Source organism: Anopheles marshallii, chromosome 3, assembly GCF_943734725.1.
Source record: "Anopheles marshallii chromosome 3, idAnoMarsDA_429_01, whole genome shotgun sequence".
Classification (NCBI taxonomy): domain Eukaryota; kingdom Metazoa; phylum Arthropoda; class Insecta; order Diptera; family Culicidae; genus Anopheles; species Anopheles marshallii.
This window is the reverse complement of record NC_071327.1, coordinates 46,873,213-46,900,155: the sequence shown is the minus strand read 5'-3', so window position 1 is coordinate 46,900,155 and position 26,943 is coordinate 46,873,213. Positions and strand designations below refer to the sequence as shown.

The 26,943-nt window shown below is 45.2% G+C and overlaps 8 protein-coding genes across 8 annotated transcripts; 5 read left to right on the top strand and 3 right to left on the bottom strand.

The window, feature by feature from the left end:
- Window positions 1-4,452: 4,452 nt before the first annotated feature.
- Window positions 4,453-6,862, bottom strand: LOC128715851 (SRSF protein kinase 3). Its single transcript, XM_053810769.1, has one exon. It carries the CDS (start codon window positions 6,805-6,807, stop codon window positions 4,453-4,455), a length of 2,355 nt encoding a protein of 784 aa, XP_053666744.1. The 5' UTR covers window positions 6,808-6,862.
- A 1,885-nt stretch (window positions 6,863-8,747) lies between these two features.
- On the top strand, window positions 8,748-11,091 carry LOC128714493 (DNA replication factor Cdt1). The gene is made up of 2 exons (XM_053809367.1): window positions 8,748-9,577; window positions 9,669-11,091. The coding sequence occupies exons 1-2, from the start codon at window positions 8,748-8,750 to the stop codon at window positions 11,089-11,091; spliced, it is 2,253 nt and encodes a 750-aa protein (XP_053665342.1).
- Window positions 11,092-11,841: 750 nt separating this feature from the next.
- LOC128714340 (U3 small nucleolar RNA-interacting protein 2) lies at window positions 11,842-13,259 on the bottom strand. Its single transcript, XM_053809216.1, has 2 exons — window positions 13,209-13,259; window positions 11,842-13,143 (listed from the first exon to the last, which is right to left on the bottom strand). The coding sequence occupies exons 1-2, from the start codon at window positions 13,257-13,259 to the stop codon at window positions 11,842-11,844; spliced, it is 1,353 nt and encodes a 450-aa protein (XP_053665191.1).
- Window positions 13,260-14,164: 905 nt separating this feature from the next.
- Window positions 14,165-15,928, bottom strand: LOC128714213 (proton-coupled folate transporter-like). Its single transcript, XM_053809088.1, has 3 exons — window positions 15,694-15,928; window positions 14,320-15,568; window positions 14,165-14,246 (listed from the first exon to the last, which is right to left on the bottom strand). Exons 1-3 carry the CDS (start codon window positions 15,926-15,928, stop codon window positions 14,165-14,167), a joined length of 1,566 nt encoding a protein of 521 aa, XP_053665063.1.
- A 3,171-nt stretch (window positions 15,929-19,099) lies between these two features.
- LOC128714114 (proton-coupled folate transporter-like) lies at window positions 19,100-21,060 on the top strand. The gene is given in 6 exon segments (XM_053808990.1): window positions 19,100-19,279; window positions 19,281-19,471; window positions 19,473-19,789; window positions 19,876-20,519; window positions 20,585-20,931; window positions 21,009-21,060. Coding segments are annotated over 6 exon segments (1,731 nt in total).
- A 770-nt stretch (window positions 21,061-21,830) lies between these two features.
- Window positions 21,831-23,581, top strand: LOC128712700 (proton-coupled folate transporter-like). The gene is made up of 5 exons (XM_053807586.1): window positions 21,831-21,975; window positions 22,040-22,484; window positions 22,573-22,898; window positions 22,970-23,453; window positions 23,524-23,581. The coding sequence occupies exons 1-5, from the start codon at window positions 21,831-21,833 to the stop codon at window positions 23,579-23,581; spliced, it is 1,458 nt and encodes a 485-aa protein (XP_053663561.1).
- Window positions 23,582-24,363: 782 nt separating this feature from the next.
- On the top strand, window positions 24,364-25,166 carry LOC128710959 (charged multivesicular body protein 4b). Its single transcript, XM_053805823.1, has 3 exons — window positions 24,364-24,544; window positions 24,630-24,807; window positions 24,890-25,166. The coding sequence occupies exons 1-3, from the start codon at window positions 24,364-24,366 to the stop codon at window positions 25,164-25,166; spliced, it is 636 nt and encodes a 211-aa protein (XP_053661798.1).
- A 277-nt stretch (window positions 25,167-25,443) lies between these two features.
- LOC128712699 (uncharacterized) lies at window positions 25,444-26,905 on the top strand. Its single transcript, XM_053807585.1, has 3 exons — window positions 25,444-25,460; window positions 26,430-26,448; window positions 26,522-26,905. The coding sequence occupies exons 1-3, from the start codon at window positions 25,444-25,446 to the stop codon at window positions 26,903-26,905; spliced, it is 420 nt and encodes a 139-aa protein (XP_053663560.1).
- The last annotated feature ends 38 nt before the right edge of the window (window positions 26,906-26,943 follow it).

Genomic DNA, 26,943 nt, shown 5'->3' with positions numbered 1-26,943 from the left:
TTTTTCTTTGCCTGATGTCTGATTTGGAAGATTGTGATTATGTAGAATGTACGGAAAGGTTGATTATCGTCAAGCGAAAAGTAGTCTCTACTGTCACCTAGCGTCACATATGAGTTGCCACTAAAGTCAAAAGGTCTTACTGTTGGTTTATACGATGCACAATCTTAAAGATCATCGACATTTCCGTAAAACTATGGCTCCGTTTGATATACATTCGTATCAAAAAGGGTTTGAACTCACCGACCCATAAATCACAGCCAGTGAAACAATATTTATTTGGATCTCCCCCTTTTTAGCAACGAAACAGTAGGAATCAGGTGTAAGAGTTCCTTTTTTGTGGCCTCATTGCTACCATAACTGGCTTACTAGACTTAATGTTACCAGGAAGCCGAAGGATCAGTCCTTGCTACAGGGGATCTTTCTGGTTTTGAAACTGGTTCTGTCTTGTGATAACACTAGGCAAACCACTGAGAGCTGCAGTTATTATTATTATTATTATCATTATTATTATTTCAATCTACGTTATTTCTTTAAAAAATATGCTCCTTTTCCAATTTTGTTCACGCTCACATGTACCAAAACGGTGCGTTGTTGATCGAACCGATCGACTTCACGATCGGTCAACTTTTGACGGAAAGTTTGACAAATCTTCAAGAATGCACACCATGGAAACCAGCAATTACGTGTATTGCGCTATGCAATCATAGCCCATGCATCTGTACAACGCAACAATCTGCAGATCGACACCAGGAACACCATTCGGTGAGGTAAGAAGTTGGAAGAAAAGAAACAAACATTTCCTGTCACACAGCCAGCCGATCGTCAACGCAAGACCTTCTTTTCTAGTACGATCAATCCAATCGCGTGAGATCAATGCGAAAGTCCTGCAGCTTAGTCAGCAGCTTTACATGTGGCTATTTTTGTTTAATTACGTGTTTTCGTCTTTCGTATTTCCTCCAGTCAGGACGGACTACGTGAGTTGATCTTCTTCCGCGTGTGTAAACGGTAAAAAATGCTGCTGGTATTGCTCCCGTAATTCTTTTGATGCTATGTGTGCACTCCATATAGTAACTGCAGTTTTCGGGACAGGGAGGTTTCTGTTGGTTATATATTACGAAATGAAAACGGTACGACACCGAACGAACTCGTCGAAGATGGTCGTGAAATTTTGGTATTTTTCTCCGTTCCAGCTAAACTGTCGGCTACTGGTTTCGCATAATAGTGTGCTGGTGTATTTAAGGGATGTTTAATATACGCGTAACATAATATTTATAATAATAATAGTTATGTATAAGATACTACTACACCGCCTCTTCTTCGTAACTCCGCCTCTCTTAGCATCCATATTATCTATTTTCTATAATTCCCTTAAAAATGTTGCTACCTGGTTCTGTTTGTTTAATTACGTAGCGCTCAATAGCTAGTAACGAAATTTTGTTGCCTGCCCTATTACTGCATCGAATTAGTTTTAGATCAGTGCGGTGGTGCCACACATCCACCCCTCATTTGCAATTTGCACCCATTGTCTTTGCTTCCATGGCTGTCTGTGCGGCTCCGAAATTCTATTGCTGATTGTGATGATACAGTTTCCCATTCTGGTCGTTTGTCTTGATTCGTTTGATTATGTGACACGGTTTTGTTTTTCAATATTCACATTTCATTCGTTCCGATTCCGCTTTTAGTTTGCTAACGAGGGCACACACGGCACATTGATGTTTTAGATTTTCCTTAATTTCCTGTAAAATTAAACTAACATTAGAATGCATGTAAAACTAACGTAATCATCAGTGGTGTGCTTAATAAATCATTTGAGAAGCGTCGTTCATATGAAGCTTTAGTGAGGAGTCATTCAAATCAGAAATCGAATCAGTGATCGGTGATCGCTGATCGGTGTACATGACGGTCAAGCTCATGGGTGGAGATAATAATTCTTGGATGGAATAGAGATTCAGATTTAATCATTCCGTTCGAGGATTCATTTAAATACAAGAATCTGCATCAGACTCACCCAACACTTGTAAACCGTACATGTAACAAACAAATGTACCGTATGTTCGCGTGTATAACGACTCCCCTGATTAATTATTCGAAGTTTTTAGAAAAATATTCAATATCTAATTTTACCGAATGTGTACCAAAAATGGTATCATTACAATTCATAATTAACATTATAATTCACATTATTGTTTCATGTCGTCCGAAAGCGGTGTTTTCAAGCACATTTCCACCTTTACAATTGTCAAATGCTGTCATCCTCGTCGTGCTAGTATCGAAAAGTTACTACCCGTGTATCACGACCCTCTTCTTCGGCCTTTGATCAGTTACGAACTGAAAGGCGATCGTTATACACGCTAAAATACGGTAACATCAGCGCTCTTTTCGATGAATGAATAAAATGATTTTGCATTATACAGTTCGCAACATGATTATAAGGCGTCTAGTTTTTTGACAATTGAAGAGATGGAGAAAATTAATGTTCTACAAATTAATGTTGTTTCTATATTTTGTATTTCATATCACACAAAGGTTTTGATCTTCTGGTCTGAGCTACAATCAATACCTGAATTACGCGGTTCTCGATTTAAGCGGATTCGGAGATACGAGGATTTTTTGGATAAAATTTGATTTTCACGGAGTTTTGCATGCAGAATTTATTTTTTAAATTGTAAGTTTCAAAAATACGTTACATTTCATCATTATAAAAAATCGTTTTTATAACATCATATTGAAATTCTTGAAATAAACGTATAAATAACTATTTGGAATATGCATCGTAACGTGGAAATAAGTAATCGATCCCTTAATAGATAGATACGTTGACATTCGAGATACGCGGATTTCTCTGGAACGCATTATCAGCATATCTCTGATATCGACTGTATATCGTTGTTCCATTTAAAATTTCCGCAACTCATAATCAAGATTGCCTTCTTGTTTATTCACGAAGAACGGCCAATACGTATTGCTTAAAAAACGAAAAATAGAGATTTATCTTTCCCCAACATAATATCTCACAATACAACTTGTGGGTATTATATCTCCGACGCAAGAACGTTCTATTAACAAAACCGACAAGCACTGTTGGCCGAAATTTTGAATGATGATACGTAACAAAAACAACGATTGTTCGTAGGTGGTCCTTTAGTTACATGGAGCAATTTTTATCCTAACGTAGACATTTAGCTCGTCATCTTTGTCTTGCGTTGTCAAAAAACTTGATGCCTTCTAGCTATGTTGCAGACCGTACTAGCACATATCTCTTTGCTCGATTGCATATTGCAGCTTTGTCTGCAAAACATAAACTCTCCTTGCGGGGTCACAATAATGCCAACAAGATTATTTTTCAAACGGAAAAAGGAACAAAAATGACATTTTAATGCATACATACACACAGGAATACGTATGTATGCGTACTTACCATCTATTGTTCTAATTTGTAAAGCTGATCGTTTGATGCGGGGATATTGGGATATTATTCCTACACAAACTGCATTAAGAATTTCGGTCTCCACCACTGTATGTTACATGTGTCAGCTACCATCATATACCCACTATAAAAAACGTTCACACACTGTTACAACGGGCAACTGCAGCTGTGCACAGGGCGCTGCGGAGCAATTTTCTTTTGCGCAAACACCATCGTCGTTAGCAGTCATTCCTCACCAAACTGCTTTAACTAACACTAACCATTCGATTGTTCCTGACTGACGAATAACTGAATTTCTGGCGTGATAACGAAGAAACTGACTGCCGGTGAGAGATGCACCAGTCGGCCCCGTTGTCTGGTGCGAGTGTGTAGGTTGGTTTGCTGTTGTTGATGTGGGTTGCATTGTGCAATTCTCGACCGGAAACTGTATTCGAATAATGCTATGACCGTCACTCCGTATGTTACACTCCGTGTGTGTGATGTGCTTCTTGCATTCCAGTCGAACACTTTTGGCAGTAAGCACTTTACTACCACACAACGTGTTTTGAGCATCTCATTTCATCCACACTTTCGATTCTTGTTTTCATCTGCCGTTATACTATCACTCGTCTGCTGTTTGCTTAGCAATTACGCACTCTTCCTTTCCGTTGTTTTCATTACAAAACCCATCGTTTGCACAACGCACGTCTAGCTGCACCATGCACTGCATCATTTCCCATTCCGCGTGTCAAGAGTTGCCATGACAACACACGCACACACACACGCACGCACACATCACCACATCCGCAATTACACCATCTGCACTAATCGTCCATAATTTTTTTTTTTACACTCAATATAAATCATGTCAGCTAGCCGGCAGTTAGCAACTAATATCCACACACGCTCACGCACGAGAAAAAGCTCTAGCACTTCTCACATAATGCACCTCGTTCTCAACTCTAACGCTGCCACCTTCATGATACTGATCGGGTGTTTATTGAGGTGCATCGTACTTGCCACAGCCCGCAAAGCTGGTCGGGGGCTCAGTGATTCAGCCACGAATGACGCAGACAGTCGGCCGCTGTGGCACGCGTTCGTGGATCATAATCCAGCATCGGTTTGAGGAAATCACTAAACTCGAACGCATCTTCCTCCGGCCACTCGTACTTCTCGATCAACACATCCACCAGCCCCCAAGGCTTCAGGCCGGAGATATTTTTCAGCAAACCCTTCGAGTTGAAGGCATGGCTCGAGTTCTTACCCGACAGTGCGATACGTTTGGGGATTGGTCCTAACAGCTCGATAATGTGTGCGATGTGATCATCGTCCCGGCAGTAATCTTTCCCGGAGAACGGTTCAAACAGATAGTCACCGGTCGCGAGCTCGAACGCCATACAGGCGGTACTCCAGATGTCCGCCGACGTGTCAAACCCGGCACCGATGATGACTTCCAGCGAACGGTACTGGCGCGTCTGGATGTCATCGGTGAAATGCTTATCGACCCAGCACGCATTGCCGAGATCCGCTATCTTCACATCAATGTCACACACCTCAAACGCCGGATCTTTGCTTTCCTGCACCGACGAGAGTATTTTGCGCACCGATTCACTAATGTCGAGCTTCGATGCTGATGTACCCGAATGCACCGAAGAGGAGGAAGGTTTGTCCGGCGATTTCGGATCGTGCTCCCTGTCACCATCTGTTTCTTTCTCCACATCGGGTCCGCCACTTCTGGCGGGTGATTTCCGGTCGCTAGAGATATCGTCATTGTTGTTCGAAGACGTTGCCTCGCTACTCGATGGACTGGAAAGCGTTGACGCGCACGGCGTCAGGGTTGGCCGATCTTCTTCTCCGGACGATGGTGTACCGTCGTCACCGGCACTCTCCTTACTGCCACCACCGGCTGTTCCGTTCACTAGCAGCCGCCTCGTTTCGGTCGGCTCTTTCCTTTCTAGCGGAGAGTTGAGGGTCGTGCCGGCGGTCGTCGTTGTGGTGCTAGTGGCAGTTGTAGAGGTACTGCCAAGTGTAGTTACGGTGCGACCACCCTTCATTCCCGTGCTACCACCAACATCGTCCACATTTCCACTAACGGCCGTTGCTGTCTTACCCGACTCTGTTCCATCGGTTCCGTTTTCCAACAGGCCCAACGTGGAGGACGACATTCCGACCGTATTGCCGAACTCCAGCTGCTGAATGTGCTCCATTTGCAGCCGAATTAGCTCCGACTGCATCTTCGCCTTTCGCTTCATCTTCTTTTTCTTCGCTTTACTCATATTCTGGCTCATCGGTTGCTCCTGGAACTGGGGTGGCGCGGCAGAGATGAGCGAAATCGGTAGCTTGCAACCCATTGCGTGCATCTCCGTAGCCTCGCAGGCCAATTTACGCACGTAACTTTCGTTTACACACACTAACACATTTTCCGGCTTGATGTCCGTGTGGATGATCTTACACTTCGTGTGCAGATAGTCCAACCCCTCGAGCACCTGCCGGATGATGGACTTCACGTTTGCCAGCGGGATGCCGCGATAGTTTGACTTCATGATGAGCTTCAGTAGATTATGCCCGAGCACCTCGAATACCATGCATATGTGCGTACCGTTGACACCCGTTATCCGGAAGTCGTTCAGCAGCTGCACCACCTTGTTACGCTTTGTATCGGTCGGATCTGCGTCCAGGATCGTCTTGAGAATGTGTATTTCGTCCTTTGCTGTCTCGCTAAAGTGCTGTGCCGATTTGACGATCTTCAGCGCAACGTACCGCTTTTCCTCGAGGTCCCAACTGAGCCACACAGTCGAAAAGTGACCCCAGCCAAGCTTCCGGATCACATGGTACCGCTGCAGAAACAGGTCACCCAGCTTCACCGGATGATAACCGCCCCGGCAGTAATCTTCGCGGCACTCTTGTTCCTCCTCCTCGCTCGTGTACCCATCGGCATCCCGGTCCTGCTCGATCGTCTCGTTCGATGAGCTAGTGGTCGCGTCCAGCGCTGCCACCGTATGCACTGCTGACTTTGAACCACGTCGTACCGTATCCGCTGCCACAGCTGACACCGAATGCTGGCTGTCGTTCATCGAAACACCAACGCCACCACCGACCACCACCGCGCCACCACCCGACGTCGAGCCCAGGATCATATCGTCATGTTCGTCGTCGTCCTCGTGGAGTTCTGACCCGCCGCCCACGAAAGCACCACCGCCAATGGAAGCCGCCGTTGCAGGCGACTGGTGATTCTGGCCGCTCCTGTAACTATTGCTGTTCTGCGCCGCTGCTTGCGCCGCCGCCGCCGCCGCCACTGCTGCCGTCGCCTGCTGTTTCGCCTTCTTTTTCGCCGTCTTATGACGTTTCTTCTTCGCCTGTATCGTCAGTACGTGTCGGTTCGTATCGGGTTTTATGTTCATTGCTTTTTTTGCTGTAACGCCCGCCTCTTCCGGAATCTTCTCACTTGCTACTCCAAAACACCGCGGCGCTGCACACGCACCCCTTTTACGTTGCCTACACGGCTACCGTATTATTGCTCTCGCCCGTTCTAGCACTCGCGCGCACGTCAACTGCACGCCACAACCGTATCGTGATGCGCTCTTCTCGCACAGCTGCTCCTCTCAGTCTTCTATCTCTTTTGGTCGCGCACTATTGTTTTTGTCTTGCCGACGGATTTTTTTCTTCTGTTCTTTCTTTTCTTCGCCTATTACTTTCTTTCGCGCACTCGCACCGTTCCCGATTTTTCTGCAAATCCGTATGACAGCAGTACTCCGTTCCTCTGAACAACAATAATATTCTTCTCCACTGGGATTACTGCAACGAGCGCACCCGAACCCATGCACAAAGAACCTAGGGTGCCTTCGCTTATGCAATTGCTAGTGATGCTTTTGTTCGGCTTTACAACTTGCTTGTACCTTGTACCTTGCTTGTACCGCCACACACACGGAATAAATGTTCAAGCCCTTCCTCAACGTCCGATACACTATCCTGCGATGGACAGTGGCGATTCCGAAACGACCCGCGTACGTAATGATGCAGCGCACGGAACAAACGCGGTACGGAGCAGGGAGCAAACGTTCAATCACCGAAAGAATGCTTGGTTTCAACGCCGGGACTTCGAGAGGCAACGAAAACAGACTAACTAAAAAAGAATGAAAAAGAAGGAAACGAATCAATCACTTTTTCTGGCTCATTGATTGCAACCAGGCAGGACAATGTTCCCAAGCAAAAGAACTTAAAAGAAGACTGCTACGATCGAACGGGGCGAAGTTTGCTCTGGGAAACTAAACAAGTGGCTATACACTGCCCAAGCAAAAAGGGAAGCTGTCACAGAATCAAAAAGTTGCCGTGCACCGCCGCCGTGCCTTCACTACGCCACCGTTGACCGTATCTGCTACTGCTTCCGCCCTAACCCGTGCAGAATACATCCGGAATGTTCTGCTCGCTCGGAAAGTAGCGAAAATTTTTACGACCACACACCACACGCACGTTTTTCACGCCGCTGTTCTCGCTCGTTGCTGTTGCTTGTCGCAGCTGCTTCTTCGCACAATCCAAGATGATGCGCACCGCGAACAATGCGCATCTGTCAAGATGCTTTGCTAATTTTCCCGTTTTCCCTACGGCGCGGTTCGGTTTCTTCGAGAAATTGCAACAACTTACAACGTAAGGGAAGGAAAGCTGGTACCTCGTTGATTCACTTCAAAATTTACCTTTTTTATCACAAGCACTCTATCAAGAAAATTTGCTTCATAATCGATCAAACCTGCACAATCGATGTAGTGAGGCAAACTCGAGTAAATGGAAACTCGACGAAAATAATATTTTGATGCCGAAAACATCGATTCCGCAGCTCGATAAAGTTCAGTGTCGCCAACAAATGTATTGGTCCGATTTCCAAAAGTTGGATCTTGTTTTAATAATTACAAGCCTTCAAATTTGGCATTTATGCCCATATCAAAAAAATAAAAAATAATGGACACATTTTTTAAGCAATTCGTGCATTTCAATTCTCCATAAAATAAATTGTTTTGTTATGCTGTTGTCATTATTTGAAGGGCTCTGTACAACGGGAAGCACTCGACAATGGTACGTAAACCGACCGCACGACGTAAACAAACGTCCCTTCATCGACGATTTTGACGCAGGCTTTCATCGATTATGTACAGGAATGCAATTCCTGCGCATCACCAGCCAAGTGCAGTTTCAAATTGGAGGGAAAATCAACTGACAGAACACCATCTTTGCGTACAGAAGTGGCTGCTAACGCGTGCCACTGATAACAATTTTCTTCTGCCAAAAGTTGACCAGTGAAAACAGTGGTATCATTAGATAGATCGGAATTCCCCCTATCGTCTACAGAATGTCGCAGCCAACGGTAGCGTCTTACTTTAACACCCGCAAACGTGCGGCGTACGATGCACTTGGCGGTGGCGTAGGAAGAAATAAGGTACTGGTACTGGAAAACTCTACAGCGCATAAAATTGGAAACTTGACGAACAGTTCGCAGAACTCGGATCACGAAGACCTACGCTTCGTACTTGCTAACGATAATAACTTTACTTTGAAGAGCATCGACACCGTCGGAAAAGATAATGAGGGCGGCGCCAGCGCTAACCCCGATCCGGCGGAGATGGGACGCCGTATTACGAGGGCATCAAGGGCCATCAAAAGGATTGGTCCGGTCGAGCTGGATGAGAAAACCAAAACCCTACTATCGTCGGCCCAACCGAAGCTGGTGTCTTTCATAAAGAAGGGCAATTTGTCGCCGCAAAAACGCGTCCACACGGCCAGCCCCTCAAAGCATCCCGTCATACCGGAGAAGAAGCTAGCATCTCCGAAAAAGGTCGATAATGCTGGTACTCCCGGTAGCGCTCCTGCTGCGGTCGAGTTTTCTCCCAGAAACAGCTTAAACAATGTGGCCAAGGCACCCACAAAGGCCACCGTCACTAAAACGCTTCAGCTGGGAAAGGACAAGGATTCCATGTCACTTGCTGATATTCGTAGCAAGCTGCTTCAACATCCTCGCCTGCCGGAGCTAAAAACAAAGCTTAACAGCATTCAAAGCGGCTTGGATAAAATAGACCGTCGTCGAATGGAGCGTCTGGAAGGGAAAAAGCCTGCAGTCTCGCCGATTGTGGCGGCGAAAAATCTACAGCAATTTTCAACCCTTGATTTGGAGGTGATGGTGAGGTAAGGATGACGCCTATAATTAGCCCATAATGATTTGGCCGTACGCTTCCGCCAGACGTCGCTAATGAGTTTCTACGTTTGTTTTTCACAGCCCAAAGAAAACAGCTATCTCTCCTTCGAAGTTGCTTCGCACACCAACGAAAGATGCATCCAACTCTTTGTCCCCATCGAAGAATGTAACACCCAAGCGCATATCGGCGCTTATGAGCCCGATAAAGGATCCGTCGGTGGGTACACCCATTACGGCTAGTCCGAAAAAGTTACCAGCATATCAGCGCTTCCACAACCTGGTCGAAGCGGGCACTCCCACATTGCACTTGCCGTTCAAGTACCGATCACTGTTGGAGCTGTTCAAGTGCACTGACACGGTCTGCTCCATGTTTCATAATCGCAAGGAGCAGATCACTTTCAAAAAGCTCAAACCAGCTGTTCAGCGGATGGCACGGAAGAACTTTTACGAGTCACACCTCGCACAAATTCAATCCCTCTTCCCGAATGCATTTACGCTAAGCCAGGAAATGACAAAGAACTACGGATCGGCTACAAAATACGAAACGTACCAGCTAGTGATAAGACCCAATATGGAGGAAGGTGCAGTAGATCAAACGAAGAAATCCCCGGAAAGCGATTTCCTACGTACCATCCCGAAGCAGTCCGTAAATCCACAGGTGTTGATGGAACGTTCGCAGCATTTTCGCCATCTGCTGTTAGAAAAAACGAAGGACGCTCATGAAGCCTTTCTGCAAACTTTGGATCCACCGTTGAACATTGCGCGCAATAAGATCGTCCGCTGGCATGCTGATTTTGATCTGGAAAGCTGTCCCGACATAGAGAAAGCGGAGCTACCGCAGCCACCAAATGTGGAGAAGTTCTCCTCCGCCAAGGAGGTGCTGTCCACGGCAAGAAACCTTTTCAGCTGTGGCACCGCAATGGAGCGTGCACTGGCACGTTTGGAGCAGAAAAAGAAGCAAGATACTACGACAACAGCGTCATCTACCGTCACGACACTTGCTGCCGCCGAGAATAAACATCTGGTCGAAATTAAGGAGGAGAATACTGGCACCAGCAACACCCCTATTGTTCCTACAGCGAACCCGAAAGATCCTGCGGAGCATCTTCTTAGAAACGTTCCAAAAGCATTGCTAGAAAAGATACGCGCAAAGCAAGCGGCCAAAGCGCTGGATCAGATGACTAGACGTCCGTCACAGGAAAAGGAAGCGATGAAGTACAGCCGTTTGCCGGAGATTGCTCGACACTTGCGGAACGTTTTTGTGACGGAACGGAAGAACGTGCTACCTCTCGAAACGCCAGTAGTGAAAATCGAAAACAGTTACCGTGGTAAACTGACGCTACAGGAACTGGAAGAGCATATCCGAATGATAGCCCAGTTGGTTCCGTTTTGGTTATCGCTACCGGAGGTTCGAAAGGTGAAATACGCTAAAATTGCTAAAGACTGCGATCTATCCAAAGTTCTGGATGTGCTGGAGCGAAAGGCTAATGAAGCGGTACAGTAGCGGCACTACGCCCAAACGAATTGACCTCCCCCAGTTATACACTTTTACGAATACGGATACAAGTTTCGGTATGTTTGTTTCATTTTTTGCAGTATTTTTTCCACTATGCAATTTATTTTTACAATTTTTTAGAATCATTTTTTCATCTATTTTCAATTCTATTCTTATACCTCGTTAAGCCCGCGCTTGCAATCCCTTTTATTAGCAGTCGGGGCCGTTGACAATTGATATTTTGCAAAAGTTAGTCAATTTCTTAGCTATAGTAATGATTTTATTCTACATAAATCACTACCGTTTGCATTAAATCGTTAATATGTGGTGTTTTAAGACAATCTTTGTGTGCGAATTCTAAATAAACTTAAAATGTTAAAAACTTTGTTACAATTTTTAGATACTATAGTATTGAAAGAATCCGGAAACTTTTTCCTAATAAAACATTATGTTGTTTCTTGCCTTAGTATACTGCAGGAGACCTCTAAACCGCTGACAGTCTAGCGCCAATCAAATACCCCGGACTTTCTGGTGGATTCATTACTCCATCTTAATTTGGGTCTTACCATGCCTCTGACAGTGAATTCATTGTACAGTTAGTAGAGCTCGTCATTGTGGCGACACCTCTCTTTTCATTCCACACCCAAGGAGCCAAAAATCCGTCGTAATTTCTTCATAAGAGGATATCGTCAGATTTGGACAAAGTCCATGAATACCATTAGAATGTCTTTCCGAAAATCTTTTTATTGCGTAATTTTATTATTCTATGGACAGCGGAATCAATAGAACCTGATTCTTGGTGTTTCGTAGGGTCCACCAGCGCCCTAGTCGGTGTTCCTGTCCAACGGCCACAACCAAAAACCGACCGTCGTTAGTAAATTCGATCGCGTTTACGAATCCTTCTACTGGAACTTGCAGCAATGGCTGTATGGTATGTCGTTTGTTTGTAAGCTTCCAAACACGAACGGTGCCATCGCATGAACCGGACGCAACAATGTCCGAGTTGACCAAAACGCCCACCGCACTTATCCAATTCGGGTGACCAGCGTCCTGCTGCCCATGGGCCAGCTTTATGCGATGCAGTGGTTTCTTTTTGCCACTGCTCCACAGCGAGAACGAACCCTCCACCGAACCGGAAACAAACAGATCGTTACTAACAAACTTTACGGCGGAGAAATCTTCAGTAATTGAGTTGAACACAAGCTGCGACTCTTCTGCCACCTTCCAGATGCGTATCGTTTGATCCATTCCACCAGACGTAACGACACGTTCTAGTGAGAGCGCATCAATGCCTGATATCTGGCTTTGGTGTCCGTACAGTGTTTCGATGTACACCATCTCGTCCAAACTCCACACCTTCACCGTTCGGTCAGCACTGCACGAGAACAGTTGATATGAGTTTTGCCGGAACACTACTCCCGTGACGGGTTTCGAGTGTCCTTTGAGTGTGTTTAGCTGTATCAAGCTAATACCATCAAGAACCTTAATCTCTTCCGTTCCGTCCGCCACCACCAAATACTTCATATCGTGTGACACAGCAACCGAGTGTATTGCATTATTTTTTGCCTGAAAGTATGATGTACGTTGTTTCGACTTGATATCCCAACGGACGACCCAACCACTCTTGCAACCAACGTACAGGAATGCATCGTCTTTAGCCAGCGTACAGCAGGTCGGCGATAGACGTTGCTTTTTCCAGTGAAACGAGACCGCCTTGTTCAGGTCGTAACCTGTGTACTTGCCACCGAGTGTACGGTGAGATCTGCCAGTTGCACTGAGGAAAGACTGCTTGAGTGTACGGGCCATGCCACTGGCAAGTTCACTCTCGTCTGCGTAATCATCCCGCTCTTGTTCCTCTTCCTGTACCTGACGCAAATACTGCTTGGCCAAACGGATGCGCTTGTCCTGTGTGGTTTCGAGCGTTGCCACTTCATCATCAATTTCGGGCTGTTTCTGTTGTTCTTTCTCTAGCTCTTCATCACTATCAATATCTTCATCTTCGTAGTCTCGCCGGGATGTTTTGCTCGGTATGATGGTACCCTTAGGACCGCTCTTGGAACGCTAAGAAATGAGATTGCCCGTTGGTGCACGCGTTTTTTTATAGGACGATCACATTAGACAATTACCTTACGGTTTAATTTTTCGTTTTGCTTGCGGCCAGCTTTAAACAACGACATTTTGTTGGTGATGATGTATGTTTTCTAATTAAAAATCAAAGAATTCTGTTGCTTTGCGAGAGAAGCAACAAACCGCATGGTACGGCGTAGTGCGCACATTGACAGCTGACTTGTTTTGTGTGTCGATATTAGCCAGTGGTTAAACGTCACTCGCTGTAAACATCAATGTCGGAACTTTTTTGTCGGATCAACGGGAGTCGTTCGTTTTTTTTTGAAAATTACAAACGAATGTAATGAAATTACACATTACGAAAGGAGTTCATGTATATTCCGTTATACATGAAAAAAGTGTTCTCCTTCATAAAACCAATACAATACAATTGTAACACAATTTCCATTGAAGTAACACAAATAGCTCAATTCAAATCAATTGTAATATTTCCTCTCCGAAGCACTTCATTACATTCCACGTGATTAATGGAGCAATCGTGTAAAATGGCCTGGCAAATAAGAGCCATGATGAAGACTAATAGTTGTTCTTTTTTTCCTTCGTAGTCTGTTAGAATTGAAACACATGTGATCGCATTTTTTTTAAGAATAGATATATATGTTGGCGGGATTATCCATGCATTCCTATGGTTGGAAAATTGAAGCGAGAGCGTAATTGAATCCATTGTACCCAAAATTATTAATAACAAAAACTTTTCGGTTCATTTCCACAGTTTGTTTTGATAAATCTGTTTAATGTTTTGCTTTTGTGAACTATCTAAAAACATACAAACGGACCCATCTGCATTGTGCTACCTTTTACATACACATGTACATATATCCACTGCTCTCAACTATCCAAGCATGGAATACTTACCTACACATCACATTTGTAAAACATGACGTGCATTAACTATTATTTATTGACATGACTAGGAACATTCCGCGGACGACACATGGGGCGTTTAGCACGTTTTTCACGTTAAGATTTCGCTATCTCGTGTAAACAATGGATCAACCTGCGCTTTCCTTCGTTTACGCAGCAACACCGCAATGGCTCTATGAGAGAGAAAATGAATTAAGTTGCCACATTTACACTTCGATGCTCGTACTAGTACATCACAATACTTACCCGACCAGCACGACGTTGAGAGAAAATATTCCCGAAGACACAAAATTAAATACTTGCGGTGCCGTTGCAACGGTCGCATTGTAGATGTACGTGAACAATGGGGCAGACGCCAAGGAAACGGTGTTCGTCATAGCCATCGCTATCGAGTAGAATTTAGCTATTTCACTAGAAGGTATGATGGTCGAACAGATGGCCATCAGTGCCGCCCCTTCGGTTGCTTTCAGCGGTGTAATGCCGGTGGCCAGAAACAGTTCCCAGCCCTGGCTGGCTAGGCCCTTGATGAGGGCATCGAGCGAATAGTTGAGTACGGAGAGAAGCGCCAGCCAAATGTCCGGCAGCTTTAGTAGCGTTTTCAGCACCGATATACCGATCACATTGCCCGCCACGATCGACAGTAGCTCCACCGCCTGCCAGATGGTAAACTCCTGTATCGTCCAGCCAAAGCGGCGTCGGGTGTAGAGGAAAAACACTGTCCCTCCACCGGCACCCAGCACCGTGATCACACCGATCGAGATCGTTAACCATACGATGCCGCGATCGTACGAGGATCGTTTCTTGAAGAATGTTCTGAGCAGCTCACATAAATGACTCAACCGGAAGATTTCCCGCACCTGCCGATGCACCATGTTTGCGTCCGGTTTGATGCTATCCTCGAGACAGAAGTACAGGAAGGCGCTGCTGGCGGACACGGTACCGGCCGAAAGGAAGAACATGGTGGGCACGTTAGTCCACTGCAGGATGAAGCTGCTCGACAACAGTCCGATGAAGGCACCGAGCATGGTACAGGCCTGCAGGATACCTATCCGCACCGTACGATTATCTTCCGTCGTCGTATCGGTGAGGTAGCTGAATATGGCGGCCATCAGTACGGTGGTGCCGCCCAATACGGCGGCCGGTATATGTGCCACCACATAGCACCAAGGGTCCACCAGGAAGTGTTTAGATAGGAGCGACAGTAAGCCGATCATCAGGTACGTCGTGATGAATCCAACCGAGGGCACGATCATTGCCGGCTTGCGGCCATATTTGTCCGACCATGGTCCCATGAACAGTGCACAAAGCGCGGGCAGTACGGACATCAGGATCGTGTTCACCATCGTGATCTTTGCCGCGTACGGTTGCACGATCGTTTCCAGTTGCGCGACATCGGTGGAGTTGCTTTTGGTGCCCAGCTGGGCACAGAGCGCTCGATCATAGCCGAGCGTAACGACGCACGATTGATAGATAATTTGGTCCGCCAACACCACGCCTAGTGGGAAAAGTATAAAGGTAAACGACGAAAGTTGGGGATACATTTTGCAAGTCATATTTCGTGTCGACCTAGTAGCACAGCGATAAACGCAATCAACACAGACGGAATGCGCACTTGCCTACCTGACACACTGAGCCCGAAGCAGAGCAGCACCAGAATCGGTTCGAATGTGCACAATCGATCCGATACGCTGGGCACTCTCGTGCCGGATGATGAGCAGGTGGACGATGAACCGGCTGCTGCTGGTTGCGCCGATGTTGAACCTGCCATCGATGTTAAGCTGGGAGCTGCCAACAGCGGAGTGTCTTCGTCGCTACTGCGACTGTGTAGACTGGGTCGTCGCATATCGCTTCTCATTGTCACACTAATCCAGCTGCTTTTGCCTTACCTCACCTTGCAATATCCGCACCAAAACTACCGTGGTGCACTGTTTAGGCTATCCACTCACACAAGCGCGCGCAGCCAAACGTTTGGGTTTGGAGACGCGTGGACACTGTTTTATCGTGCTAATACCTTAGTTATCTTTACACAAGCGTGAAAGCTTCACCACCGTGGTGCTGCAGACAGACAGAGTGGATGAATTATGACTCACACCACCACAGGCAGCGTACTGTAATCCCCAGCGGGTAGCGCATTGGCCTGCTAGTACACCTTTTGCACGTCAAACACCACTCTCACTGTGTGCACTCAGTACCGTCCTGCGGAGCGTGGTGGTTCTAGTACGAAATAGAAAGCATCCCATTGATCAGCATCTCTGTTCAAATCGACGACGGCCGGCGACTCACTGAGCATTGAAGGATGCTGCTGCTGGCAGTGTCTACATACCTTGTGCGGTCGTTATCGATATCGGAAACTATTTCACGTACCAAGCGAACTGTTTGTGTAAACTTATGTGGGCAAGCGTCGTCGCACGCCACACAATGTTGCCGGAAAAGTACGAACCACTGCTGATGCTGATGAGATAATGCGTGATTGCGCAGCGGGTTAGTGGCGCGAGTTTTTCTTCGCGCCTATACGTCCAGCGCGATCGTGTGCTGAACTGTGTCTAAGGTGAACGGGTCATAATTGTACTCGAAATGCTCCAACACAAAAAAAAACACAGTGTTCTCGGATGATATCGATGACGAGTTGTCAGATGTTTTTGCTACGATTTTACTGCCTACCACTGCTGGTGAATCACTGCCGCGATACGGGCAATGCGAGGTTTGCGACCAATCGTACACAATTGCCTCCCCCACCAAGATGAGCTATGGGGCGATAACGATGCACAGGTATTGTACGTTGATTAGAACACCGTCCATGCTCTAGCGTGGCCGCCCAGCTGTAATCACCCAGCCGCTTCACTGTTGCTTGTTTACGAGCTAATGAAAGTGACTGGAGAAGTATGGCTGTGATCCGGCGTTAATAGAGTTTGTGTTTATTAGACCTTTGATGGGAAACGCCGTCACGCTGTATGGCATGCATCTTATCTGCTACCGGTGATCGCATTTACAGGGTGCAATTTGTGATCCTTTGATGAACTAGTTGCAGTTCCAACAGTCAAACAAAGAAATGGACCATTTATAACGTACGGCTACTGGGTTGACTTATGCACAAGTATTATATATTTGTATCGTTTTATGTTGGTCTGAGTACTTGTCTGAATAGTGTTGATGCTTTATGTATTAACCTAGTGACATTATTCGTTTGGAAACCGTTCATCTTCTTGAAAAGATGATCAGGAATCCTGTTCACTTGTGGATGCTTTAGGAAAGATGGAAAGTAATTTCCGACGAGTTTGTAGAGATGCTCCAGAGGGACTGGATTTCCAACACAAAATCGAGCAAGAAGTATCTCATTCCTCTTCCTTTTATTGGTTGACCTACTTTTGACTACTTCGTGTTGCCCAGTGGTGGGTCCAACGGAACGCGGAGTAGGCGGCCGCCAAAAGCCGTGTGATGGTGGGAGGGGGGGAGCTTTAACCAAAAAATCTTTAACTCTCTCCATCCGTTAAAGGGTCTCGAAGCGTACTACAAGGGGGTTTCCGGAAAAAGAGGTACGCTTGGAAATCGGAAAAATTGGCAAGAAGGAACTTCGTAGCGACGGCCTACAGAAGATTTCAGCAGGCGGCGGAAAACCTCGGGTTGGAGACAAAAGGCAAAGACAAAAACCAAGCTGATGGTATCACTGCCAGCAGCCCTGCCAACGAAACCTTAGTTACGTAGGGTTGGGTTGGTGAGCGCACTTTCGACGTCGTACAAAATTTCATCTATTTTGGGTCAAAGGTCAGCACCGACAACAACATGGAAGTTGAGATACACTCTAGGGACCAAGCTACCAACCGGTCTTTCTGCAGTCTGAGGAAACTTCTTTATTCAGAGTGCGACTTTTTAGAAATCTTTTAGTTCCAGTACTCAAATACGCTTCTGATACATGGGCTTTGTCCAAATATAACGAAACCTTTTTATGAAGATGTTCAGAAATATTTATATGTGGAAGGACAACCGGCGACAATGGCGCTCGAACTGCCCCGTGAGCGGTATAGAAGTCTCCTGCAGCAAAAAACGCGAAGCAGCGTGCCGGATAAGCAAGCAAGTAGAGAAAAGTTCGGACTATACAGAGACGATGGAAACACGGTGAGCTGAATTCGGGTCAGGTCACGAGGAACGCGATATGACTGGGCGCCTCCATTGCATCGTGTTGAAAGCTCAAATCTGACAAGGAATCTTAGCGAATTAAAAACCTTAGGAGCCGACTAACGCTTTGCACGCGTTTAAGCCTATCCATCTCATCGCCAGCTCCAAGCGGCGGAGCATATCGTAATGTAAACGCGTGTCAGAAAAAAGAGGCTCATTACTTTTGGGTTATGTACATAAAGGACATGTGTTCGATTCGGTATTTCCGATATGTCTATAGGTTCTTTTTTTTTCGTTAGAACGGCCTGGTCGTATCGACTTATTTTACCACGTAGCCGGATAATCAGTCCTTGCTACGGGGGATTGGCCCGTCATTTTGGTCCGGTCCGTTCGTGTCCGGTCCGAAGACCAGCGCCGCTACCATCATGCCACAGGGCCGCCCCATGTCTATAGGTTCTACCACAAAAGGTTTTTATATCGTTAGAAAACAACTGCAGAAGAGTCGTTGAAATAGGTTCCTATAGTTCTTTCAAGTAATCGCTTGAAATTGAAGGTTTATATACAACTCGCAATTAGCAGTTATTAGATGAGTTCTCGCATAATTTACAATAAAACTAAACCACCTAGTCATCCTTCTCATTGGCTCTTACCAAGCTAATAGCGTAATAAACTGCCGGCGCTAACGATACGGAATTGCTGGAAACAGTTGGAGGAACTTTATTTGAAACACACGGAGGGAGTGACCTTGTGTAGGAAACATAAAAGAAGACCCGATGGAGGCAACACAGCCGACGGCTAAATCCCTCACGGATAATGCCATCGGGGAGGTTAATGATTTAAGATTAATGCTTTGTAAAAAAAAAGAAATTTTATAAACAAAACTCTACGTAGCGATGAGAATAAAAGGTATGACATGATCTTTGCACATGAGCCACAGCACGCAAGGCAACTTAGGCATTGTTTGGTTCTCAACGATATTAAAAGGAACAAACAAAAATCAATCGAACACAGCATGTGTGGTAAGAATTTGATAACCTACCTCCCCAAACAGCACGGGCAATGCAATGCAATTCTGATTTCTTTTCGACATCGGAATCAGTGGTACAGTGATCACCATGGAAGAAGGACGCTCCGATAGTGTGTACTCCAGTGGCGAAGAGGACCTTTTCGCCAAGCAGAGCCTGGCGAGGTTGCGAAATTCCGCCCGTTGGCGTGAGCAGGCACAGTACATTAGCTTCGAGCCAGCACTGTTGATGTTCTGCTTTGCCATGAGTATATCAGGTGTGGGTTATTGATGCGATCCTGCGGAATACCGTGATGTGTAATTGTGTCCTGTATTCGGCAGAGGTCGTGCTGGCGAATCACATCATCCTGCAGACGTGCATCGTGGAAGGATTCGATAATAGCGACTGCCAACTGCTTAACATGGATTCGAATTCTTCCCAGCGGGCAATCATCGAAACGAAGGTGCAACCCATAGCCGCCAATGTAACGATGGTGATAGTGATTATAAAATCTGTCCTGCCCGCACTGAGCGCTCTGCTGCTCGGTGCATGGTCCGATCGATATGGGCGGAAGCCTACGTTGCTGATCGCGAGTGGTGGTGCGTTTTTTTTTTTTTGCTGCTGCTGTGCCGATAGTCAGGCGTGCTGGCAAGGACTAGTTCAATATCGTTCCCTCTCATTGTAGGTGTATTGTGTTCCTTTCTTCTTCTAACGATGCTAACGTTCCTATCGATGCGGGTCACCGTGACCCCATGGTATTACACCGCGGCTTATCTTCCGTTCTCGCTGCTGGGCGGTATGACCGTGATTACAGCCGCTGCCTTCAGCTACCTTTCCGATGTTACAAACGAACAAACCCGCACCATGCGCATGGGCTTTATGGAGGCGTCCATGATGACCGGGGCGCTGTTGGGATTCCTTTCCAGCAGCTACATCCTGGAATGGTTGAACGTGCCGGCTACCTTTCTGATTGCTACCGTACTGATTGTGCTAGCGATCGTGTACGTTATATTCTGCACTGAGGACAGCATCATATTAAGTAACGATAGCTCCACGAAGGAGAAACTGCGGGACCTTGTGTCTTGTGAACGGGTACGGGAACTATCGGGTACATTTTTCATGCGCCGATCGGGCTATGTGAGGGAAATTTTGTGGGCCGTTGTGCTGTTGACCGGACTCACGGAGCTTGCCGGTGGTAATGGGGGTGTGTTTTACATGTTTACAAGAAGAAAATTCGGATGGGATTTGAAACAGTATAGCTACTTTCAGTTTACGGACATACTGATTATCATTTTGGGTAACGTTGTAGGAATTCCGATACTGAAGCAGGTAAGTGTTGAATGGTGTAATGTTCTCATTGATAGTGTTCTAATTTATTTGGTTTTCTTCTGCAGCTGCTGCACTGTTCAGATACTACCGTAGCGATAGTGTCGATCGCCAGTTACATTATCGATTCGCTGATTATGGGATTTGCAACCAGCGGATGGATGCTGTATCTCGCTGTATCGATCACCGTCTTGAAGGGAACCGATGGAGCTGCACTTATGACGATCTGTTCTACAATACTTCCTACCGGAGATATGGCCAAGTTCTTCACCATGGCCCTATCATTGACTGCCGTCGTCCCGCTGATATCGGCGCCATTGTTTACATTCGTGTACGACAGCACCATACAATCTGCTCCGGAAATATTCAACTTCGTTGCTGCCGGGTTCTTTGGCGTGGGACTGTTGTTGATGATGTAAGTAGGGAATACATTAGGCGATATTCTAATAATTTTTTTCACATTAATGTTTATCTCTAATTACATAATTACAGAGTTATAACGAATCTCATTCGTCGATTTTATCAGCCAGAACTGCTTTTGTAGATTTTTATGCAAATGAGATGCAAAGTAAAGATTTGGGAACGTTTTTGGAACACTTTTTGTAAAATAATTTCCAAATGTTTGTGTAGAAAAAAAATTAAATAAAATATATCATTTCCTTTGCAAATAGATTTCGAATGTAAGTTCACTTATTGCTACGGCCACCACTGTACGCCGATCAGCTGTGGCTTGTCAAATGGGATTACATTCCATTTAGCGCATTTGTTTTGAATCCTGCGCCATAGCAGCGAGTGTTGTGATATTGTGCAAATGGTAGTGATAAGAGACGGCCAAGCAACATTATTAGCATCAACGAGTATCAACAGCCACTCTCGCGAAGGGTGTCTTTACTATCATACACTACCCTGTACGGTAAGGAGTGCGTGAATCTACTTGCTGTAGTGCTTTCTACTTCCTTCAGAGCGTTGCAATAACGGGACCAAGAGACGGATTTGTCACCTTGTCGTATCCAAGTAGTGCGGGAATCGTCGTAAAACTGTGTGCTGCTGTGGAGTGTGTGTATAGGTTTCGTTTAGAACCTCCGCGTACTATTAACTGGTTATTGGAAGAGTTCTTTGTGTTTGACGGATGCGTCAGCAATAGGCACAGATGTGTAATCTTCTATTGCTAAGAACGGGAATGAAAACAAACATTAAAAGATAGTATAATTGCTTTTTAGTCAGGGTCACACACAGAGTAGAAGTAGAACTTTACCCGTTGAATGGGAAGAAGTGTATAGTTTTTAAATTAAATGTAAAATTATCTGGCCTAAAATGGATGACAATGAAGGTAGAAGTGAAGAAATTTCGGTCGTAGATCCGGTGACGGAACGAACGCCGCCGATACTGGAACGGAAGTATCGATATATAATACTTGAACCAGCTGTTCTGCTGATATTCTTCGCCTGGAATGTTGCGTGTAAGTATGCGCAAGCCGCTGCGTAAATATGCGATCTTACTGCTTTTTACTGTTGTCATTTTAGCTGCTGTCTTTGCAAATCAAATCGTGTACCAAACTTGTACCGCTGCTTTAGGCAAAAATGAATCGCTCTGCGATCAACTTGGTACGGAAAACGAAACGGAAGAGATTCTGGAGCTGGAAAAGGCGGTCCAACCGTACGCGGCTAACATCATGATGGCAAAATCGTTGGTGGAATCGATCGTGCCCGCACTGTGCAGCATGTTCATTGGTCCATGGTCGGATCGATTCGGCCGAAAACCGGTGCTAGTTTCTTGTTTTACGGGTGCCTTTTTAACCTACGCTATTGTCGCGCTGATTAGCTACCTTTCCATGTACTACACAATCAACCCATGGTATTATGTGTTAGCCTCGATCACGACGGCATTGTCCGGTGGAACCTGTGCGCTGATTACCGGGGTGTTTTGTTACATTGCCGATGTAACTCAGGAGAAAAATCGCGCTACAAAGTGAGTTACGCGCACGATGTGTTTTACAGCGCGTCGCTCTTATGTCGGATTCACTCAATGTCGTTTCGTTGTTTGTTTTCCAATCTAGAATGGCTATCGTAGAAGCGGCTGTGTTTACCGGACTGCTGGCGGGAACCTTGAGCAGCAGCTATATTCTCCGCTGGACAAATGGAGCCACCGTGTTTACAGTTGCAGCCGGGTCAGTGCTTCTCGGCTTGCTGTACATTATATTTTACATCGAGGAAAGCATAAAACCGAACGAACTGAGTGAAACGAACAGCAAATTGCGGGAACTGTTCCGGCTGGATTTAGTTTCCGAGCTTATGCAGACGTGCTTTAAGCGACGACCGAATTACGATCGCTTGATCATTTGGCTGGTAATTATGGCACTCGGAGCTAACATCTTCGCTATGGGTAAGCAGCCATTGGTTTGAATTGAAATTGCACTTATTTTATGTACCCCACTGCTCTATATTTCCTGCCAGATGGGTCCCAGACGGTGTTTCTGCTCTTCTTACGAGAACGCTTCGGATGGACAGTAAAAGACTACTCGTTTTACGATGCAACCAGCATTGTGTTCATGATTGTTGGCAATACGATCGGTTTGTACGTTATACGGAAGCTTTTCAACTTATCCGTCACTATGCTTGCCGCCCTCGGGTTTTGCTTCTATGCTATCAACAGCACAGTTCACGGGCTGGCATCTGAACCATGGCAATTGTACATGGGTGTAGCGATTTGCTTTATGAAAGGAATTGCAGGTCCTATGAGCAGGGCCGTTATCTCAAATACGGCACCGCCAAATGATATTGGAAAGATTTTCTCGCTGACAACATCGATCGAATCGATAACTCCGCTGTTTTCGGCACCACTGTACACCTTCGTGTACAAGGGTACTTTGTCGTGGTATCCGGGCGCATTTAATTTAATCACTGCCACCGTCTATTTCACCTGTTCGTGCCTAATGATGTAAGTAGACCATAATTCTAGTTCTCTCATTTGCCGGTATGATTTATTTTTGTAAATTTTCTCGTTGCAGATTTGCAAGAATTTTCCAAAGTATGTATCAAACCACTACATACACATCAATTAATTAAGTAGACTTGATAGACGTTGTAAAACACAGCTCGATAAATTCTAACAAACTCACGGGATATGGTACCACTTACACGCATCTGTTAAGATATTTGGAATGTGATAAATACATTATTTTAGTATAGAATGCTGCATTACTAAATGGGGTAGTAAAACGATTTGATATTCATTTTAAATGAAAGAACGTAGCATTGCGTAGGTGCCAGCAAAGCCAAGGAAATAGGATGAAACTAGTACTATAAATACTCGCACTGCACGATATATTTTCGTTAGAACGGCCTGACCGTATCGACTTGTTTTACCACGTAGCGGGATAGTCAGTCCTTGTTACGGGGGATTGGCCCGGATGGGATTTTGGTCCGGTCCGTTCGTGTGAAGACCGGCGCCGCTACCATCATGCCACCGGGCCGTTCTCGCACTGAACGATATTATTTAAAAAAATCTCACTTTATTCTAAACGTATATTCGCGTTTTCTCGAAAAATAACGAAGAATTTACAATTCCCGCATAGTGTTCTCCCCGTATCGCACCATTATTGTACATAAACATCAACTGTTGTTGTCAAGCTAAAAATAAATATGGCTTCCAATGACTGACTTTGGCCTAACCTCTCGTTCGTTGACATTGACTTTGAACACGACGGATGACGCATTCGTCAATTGTTCGCGAGATCGTAGAAAAACACAAGTTTCTTTCGGTTTAGAATTTGTTATTTATAATCAGTGATCGCTATCATCGCAGATATTTCTCGATAGTACACTCAGTAAGCAACAGTAGAGTGAAGATGAGTTTCTTTGGAAAGTTATTTTCGGGGAAAAAAGGCGAACCAGCGCCGACCCCGAGCGAAGCGATACAGAAGCTGCGGGACATAGAAAATATGCTCACAAAGAAGCAAGAGTTCCTAGAGAAGAAAATCGAGGTCGAGATTGATACAGCCAGAAAAAATGGTACCAAAAACAAACGAGGTACGTCCAAGCGGTGGTGGTCGATTGCCGTTAGCGTGGTAGGCCCGCTAAAGCATGAGTCATATTCGTGTCGTTTTGTCCACAGCGGCCATCCAAGCACTGAAGAGGAAGAAGCGATATGAGAAACAGCTACAGCAAATTGATGGTACACTTTCGACAATTGAAATGCAGCGAGAAGCGTTGGAAAATGCGAACACAAACGCAGAAGTACTGAAAACGATGAAGAAGGCTTCCGATGCGCTTAAAGTTACCCATAAGGATATGTATGTATTTGGGATGTGCTGTGTGACCGTGCGGTGACTATTACGGCAGCCCATGAGTGATGCTGTACGTTAATACTTTCAGGAATATTGACGATGTGCACGATCTAATGGACGACATTGCTGAACAGAACGATATTGCAAACGAAATATCCAATGCCGTATCTACTGCCGTTGGCTTCGGTCAGGATATCGATGAGGATGAGCTGGAGAAGGAGCTCGAGGAGCTCGAGCAAGAGGAGCTTGACAAGGAACTGCTTGGAGTGCAGCCCGAAACAGACGAACTACCAGAAGTTCCCTCCACGGACTTGCCAGCCAAGGCCAAGGAGAAGGAGAAAAAGAAAGGTAGCTTACAACTGTGATTGTGTAGTGCATTCGTGTTCCCGCTTCGATGGCTTCACTACCGAATCGTTTGCTATATACATTCGCTTCCTGTATTTGATGCAGCTGGTCATTAATTTGCTACGGAATCGAATGTTAATCAAACCATTGAATTCATCTGTTTTTGTTCATCTATTCTTGCGGGCAATTCTTCCAGGCATCATTTTGCGGGAGGAAGGAAGACTTGCTATGCTTCGATAATAAATTATGAATATTATATTCTTTTTAGCCGCTGTCGCCGAAGAAGACGATCCAGACATGAAGGAGTTGATGTCGTGGGCAAACTAATTCTGACTGGATCAGGAGCAATGATACACAACCAGAGCATAGTACTGCAAACAAAATCAATGTATTCTTTGCAGTCAACTTATGTTAGTGATTAACCGTTGTCAAATAATCCACTTACTTTCATTCACTGGCGTTTTTGATGCTGTAGGATGAAATCCGGGTTCATTATTTCGCCCTAATAGTTGAAGGAAATGTCGCGAAATCCCATTTCCCAGCGGAAACAGTTACAAGGTGTTTGATATTTATGAGTTCACGCTTCGAGACGCGTTCCACATAATTTGCTTTAGTTGCTGCTTATGTTTTGTATAAACTGCAATCATTGAAAGTGCGTAGTCCAGCAAAAAGTGACGCTGCATCAGAGGAAAAGAGTACCAGAATGCTCGTAAGGATAAAATTGGATGAAAAAATGTGCCGCTATGCGTTTGTTAGACGTTGGATGAATAATCTATTCAGTGAAACAAACTTCTGCAAATAAATTACGATAAACGATATACAAACCACGTGCTGAATATTAAGAAATTAGGAAGGAACTGAATCTTTATGAATGGATGCGATAGGCCAATCCATCCATTGAAGCGGAAAAATAGTGACCCATATCTTTATGACACAATACTTTCCTTAACCTTGAGTTTTAATATGAAAAAGACGAGAAAGTATTTTACGCTACGTGCTTGCAAAAGCTTTTTAATGTACGGATCATGTTAGTAATGTTGAAACTTTCGATTCGATTCGTTACGTCACGTGCGCAATGGATGGGACATAGGTGCATATCGAAAGTGGGGTAGCTCATGGCTTTACCCGATTGAACCCGTTGAGCATATCAATTAGATTTGTTTTATAATCTACATTTACCATGCACCGGGATAGTAACGACTATTGGCAGCATGTGGAGCTCATTCCACTAGTCGAATTGAAAGCGATAAGTTGCATAGTTGTATTTTTTTTTTCATCAAAAGTGCCCTCAGCATGAAATCAGTAAGTGTTGTAGTTCTGCATGGAATTCATAAAACAAAAGCGTAAAGTGATGTGCTTAATCTTTGTTCTACAGCTCGTATGTTGGATTGTACTGTTGGCCGTGGTACAACAAGTGTGCAGTTTCTACAATCCGTTTGATTACAATTTGAATCTTCAGAAATTTGAATATTTCAAACATCCACATCATGGCAAAAGGCTCCCACCCCGAGACGCATCTGTAGCACAAAAAGCGATTGCGGTTGTGACTTACTTTCACAATTTGCTTGCAGGACATCCAGTGCAGGAGAAACGATATTATATTCCGTTTGATCCCGATCGTGCATTGAAGCTCCGGGGAGCTTATCAGCGGCAATTTGGATATCGAGGGGAAAATTTGATCGCCCTGATCGGTAACGGCTATTCGCCACAGGCTTTACGATACTACGGTGCGATTGGGAAGAATTTTGGGAAATATTGAACATAGATGCTGTGTTGTAAGATAAAAATAAAGTAATT

Bases quoted from the DNA above. Each gene is read 5' to 3' on its own strand.
- LOC128714340 (XM_053809216.1), bottom strand. From the start codon at position 13,259: ATGTCGTTGTTTAAAGCTGGCCGCAAGCAAAACGAAAAATTAAACCGT. The intron at 13,144-13,208 runs GTAATTGTCTAA...CTCATTTCTTAG, and splicing joins ACGAAAAATTAAACCGTAAG to CGTTCCAAGAGCGGTCCTAA.
- LOC128712700 (XM_053807586.1), top strand. From the start codon at position 21,831: ATGGATGACAATGAAGGTAGAAGTGAAGAAATTTCGGTCGTAGATCCG. The intron at 22,899-22,969 runs GTAAGCAGCCAT...ATTTCCTGCCAG, and splicing joins AGCTAACATCTTCGCTATGG to ATGGGTCCCAGACGGTGTTT. The intron at 23,454-23,523 runs GTAAGTAGACCA...TTCTCGTTGCAG, and splicing joins ACCTGTTCGTGCCTAATGAT to ATTTGCAAGAATTTTCCAAA.
- LOC128714213 (XM_053809088.1), bottom strand. From the start codon at position 15,928: ATGAGAAGCGATATGCGACGACCCAGTCTACACAGTCGCAGTAGCGAC. The intron at 15,569-15,693 runs GTAGGCAAGTGC...TTTTCCCACTAG, and splicing joins CTTCGGGCTCAGTGTGTCAG to GCGTGGTGTTGGCGGACCAA. The intron at 14,247-14,319 runs GTAAGTATTGTG...TCTCTCTCATAG, and splicing joins CTCAACGTCGTGCTGGTCGG to AGCCATTGCGGTGTTGCTGC.
- LOC128715851 (XM_053810769.1), bottom strand. From the start codon at position 6,807: ATGAACATAAAACCCGATACGAACCGACACGTACTGACGATACAGGCG.
- LOC128710959 (XM_053805823.1), top strand. From the start codon at position 24,364: ATGAGTTTCTTTGGAAAGTTATTTTCGGGGAAAAAAGGCGAACCAGCG. The intron at 24,545-24,629 runs GTACGTCCAAGC...TTTTGTCCACAG, and splicing joins TGGTACCAAAAACAAACGAG to CGGCCATCCAAGCACTGAAG. The intron at 24,808-24,889 runs GTATGTATTTGG...TAATACTTTCAG, and splicing joins AAAGTTACCCATAAGGATAT to GAATATTGACGATGTGCACG.
- LOC128714493 (XM_053809367.1), top strand. From the start codon at position 8,748: ATGTCGCAGCCAACGGTAGCGTCTTACTTTAACACCCGCAAACGTGCG. The intron at 9,578-9,668 runs GTAAGGATGACG...TGTTTTTCACAG, and splicing joins GATTTGGAGGTGATGGTGAG to CCCAAAGAAAACAGCTATCT.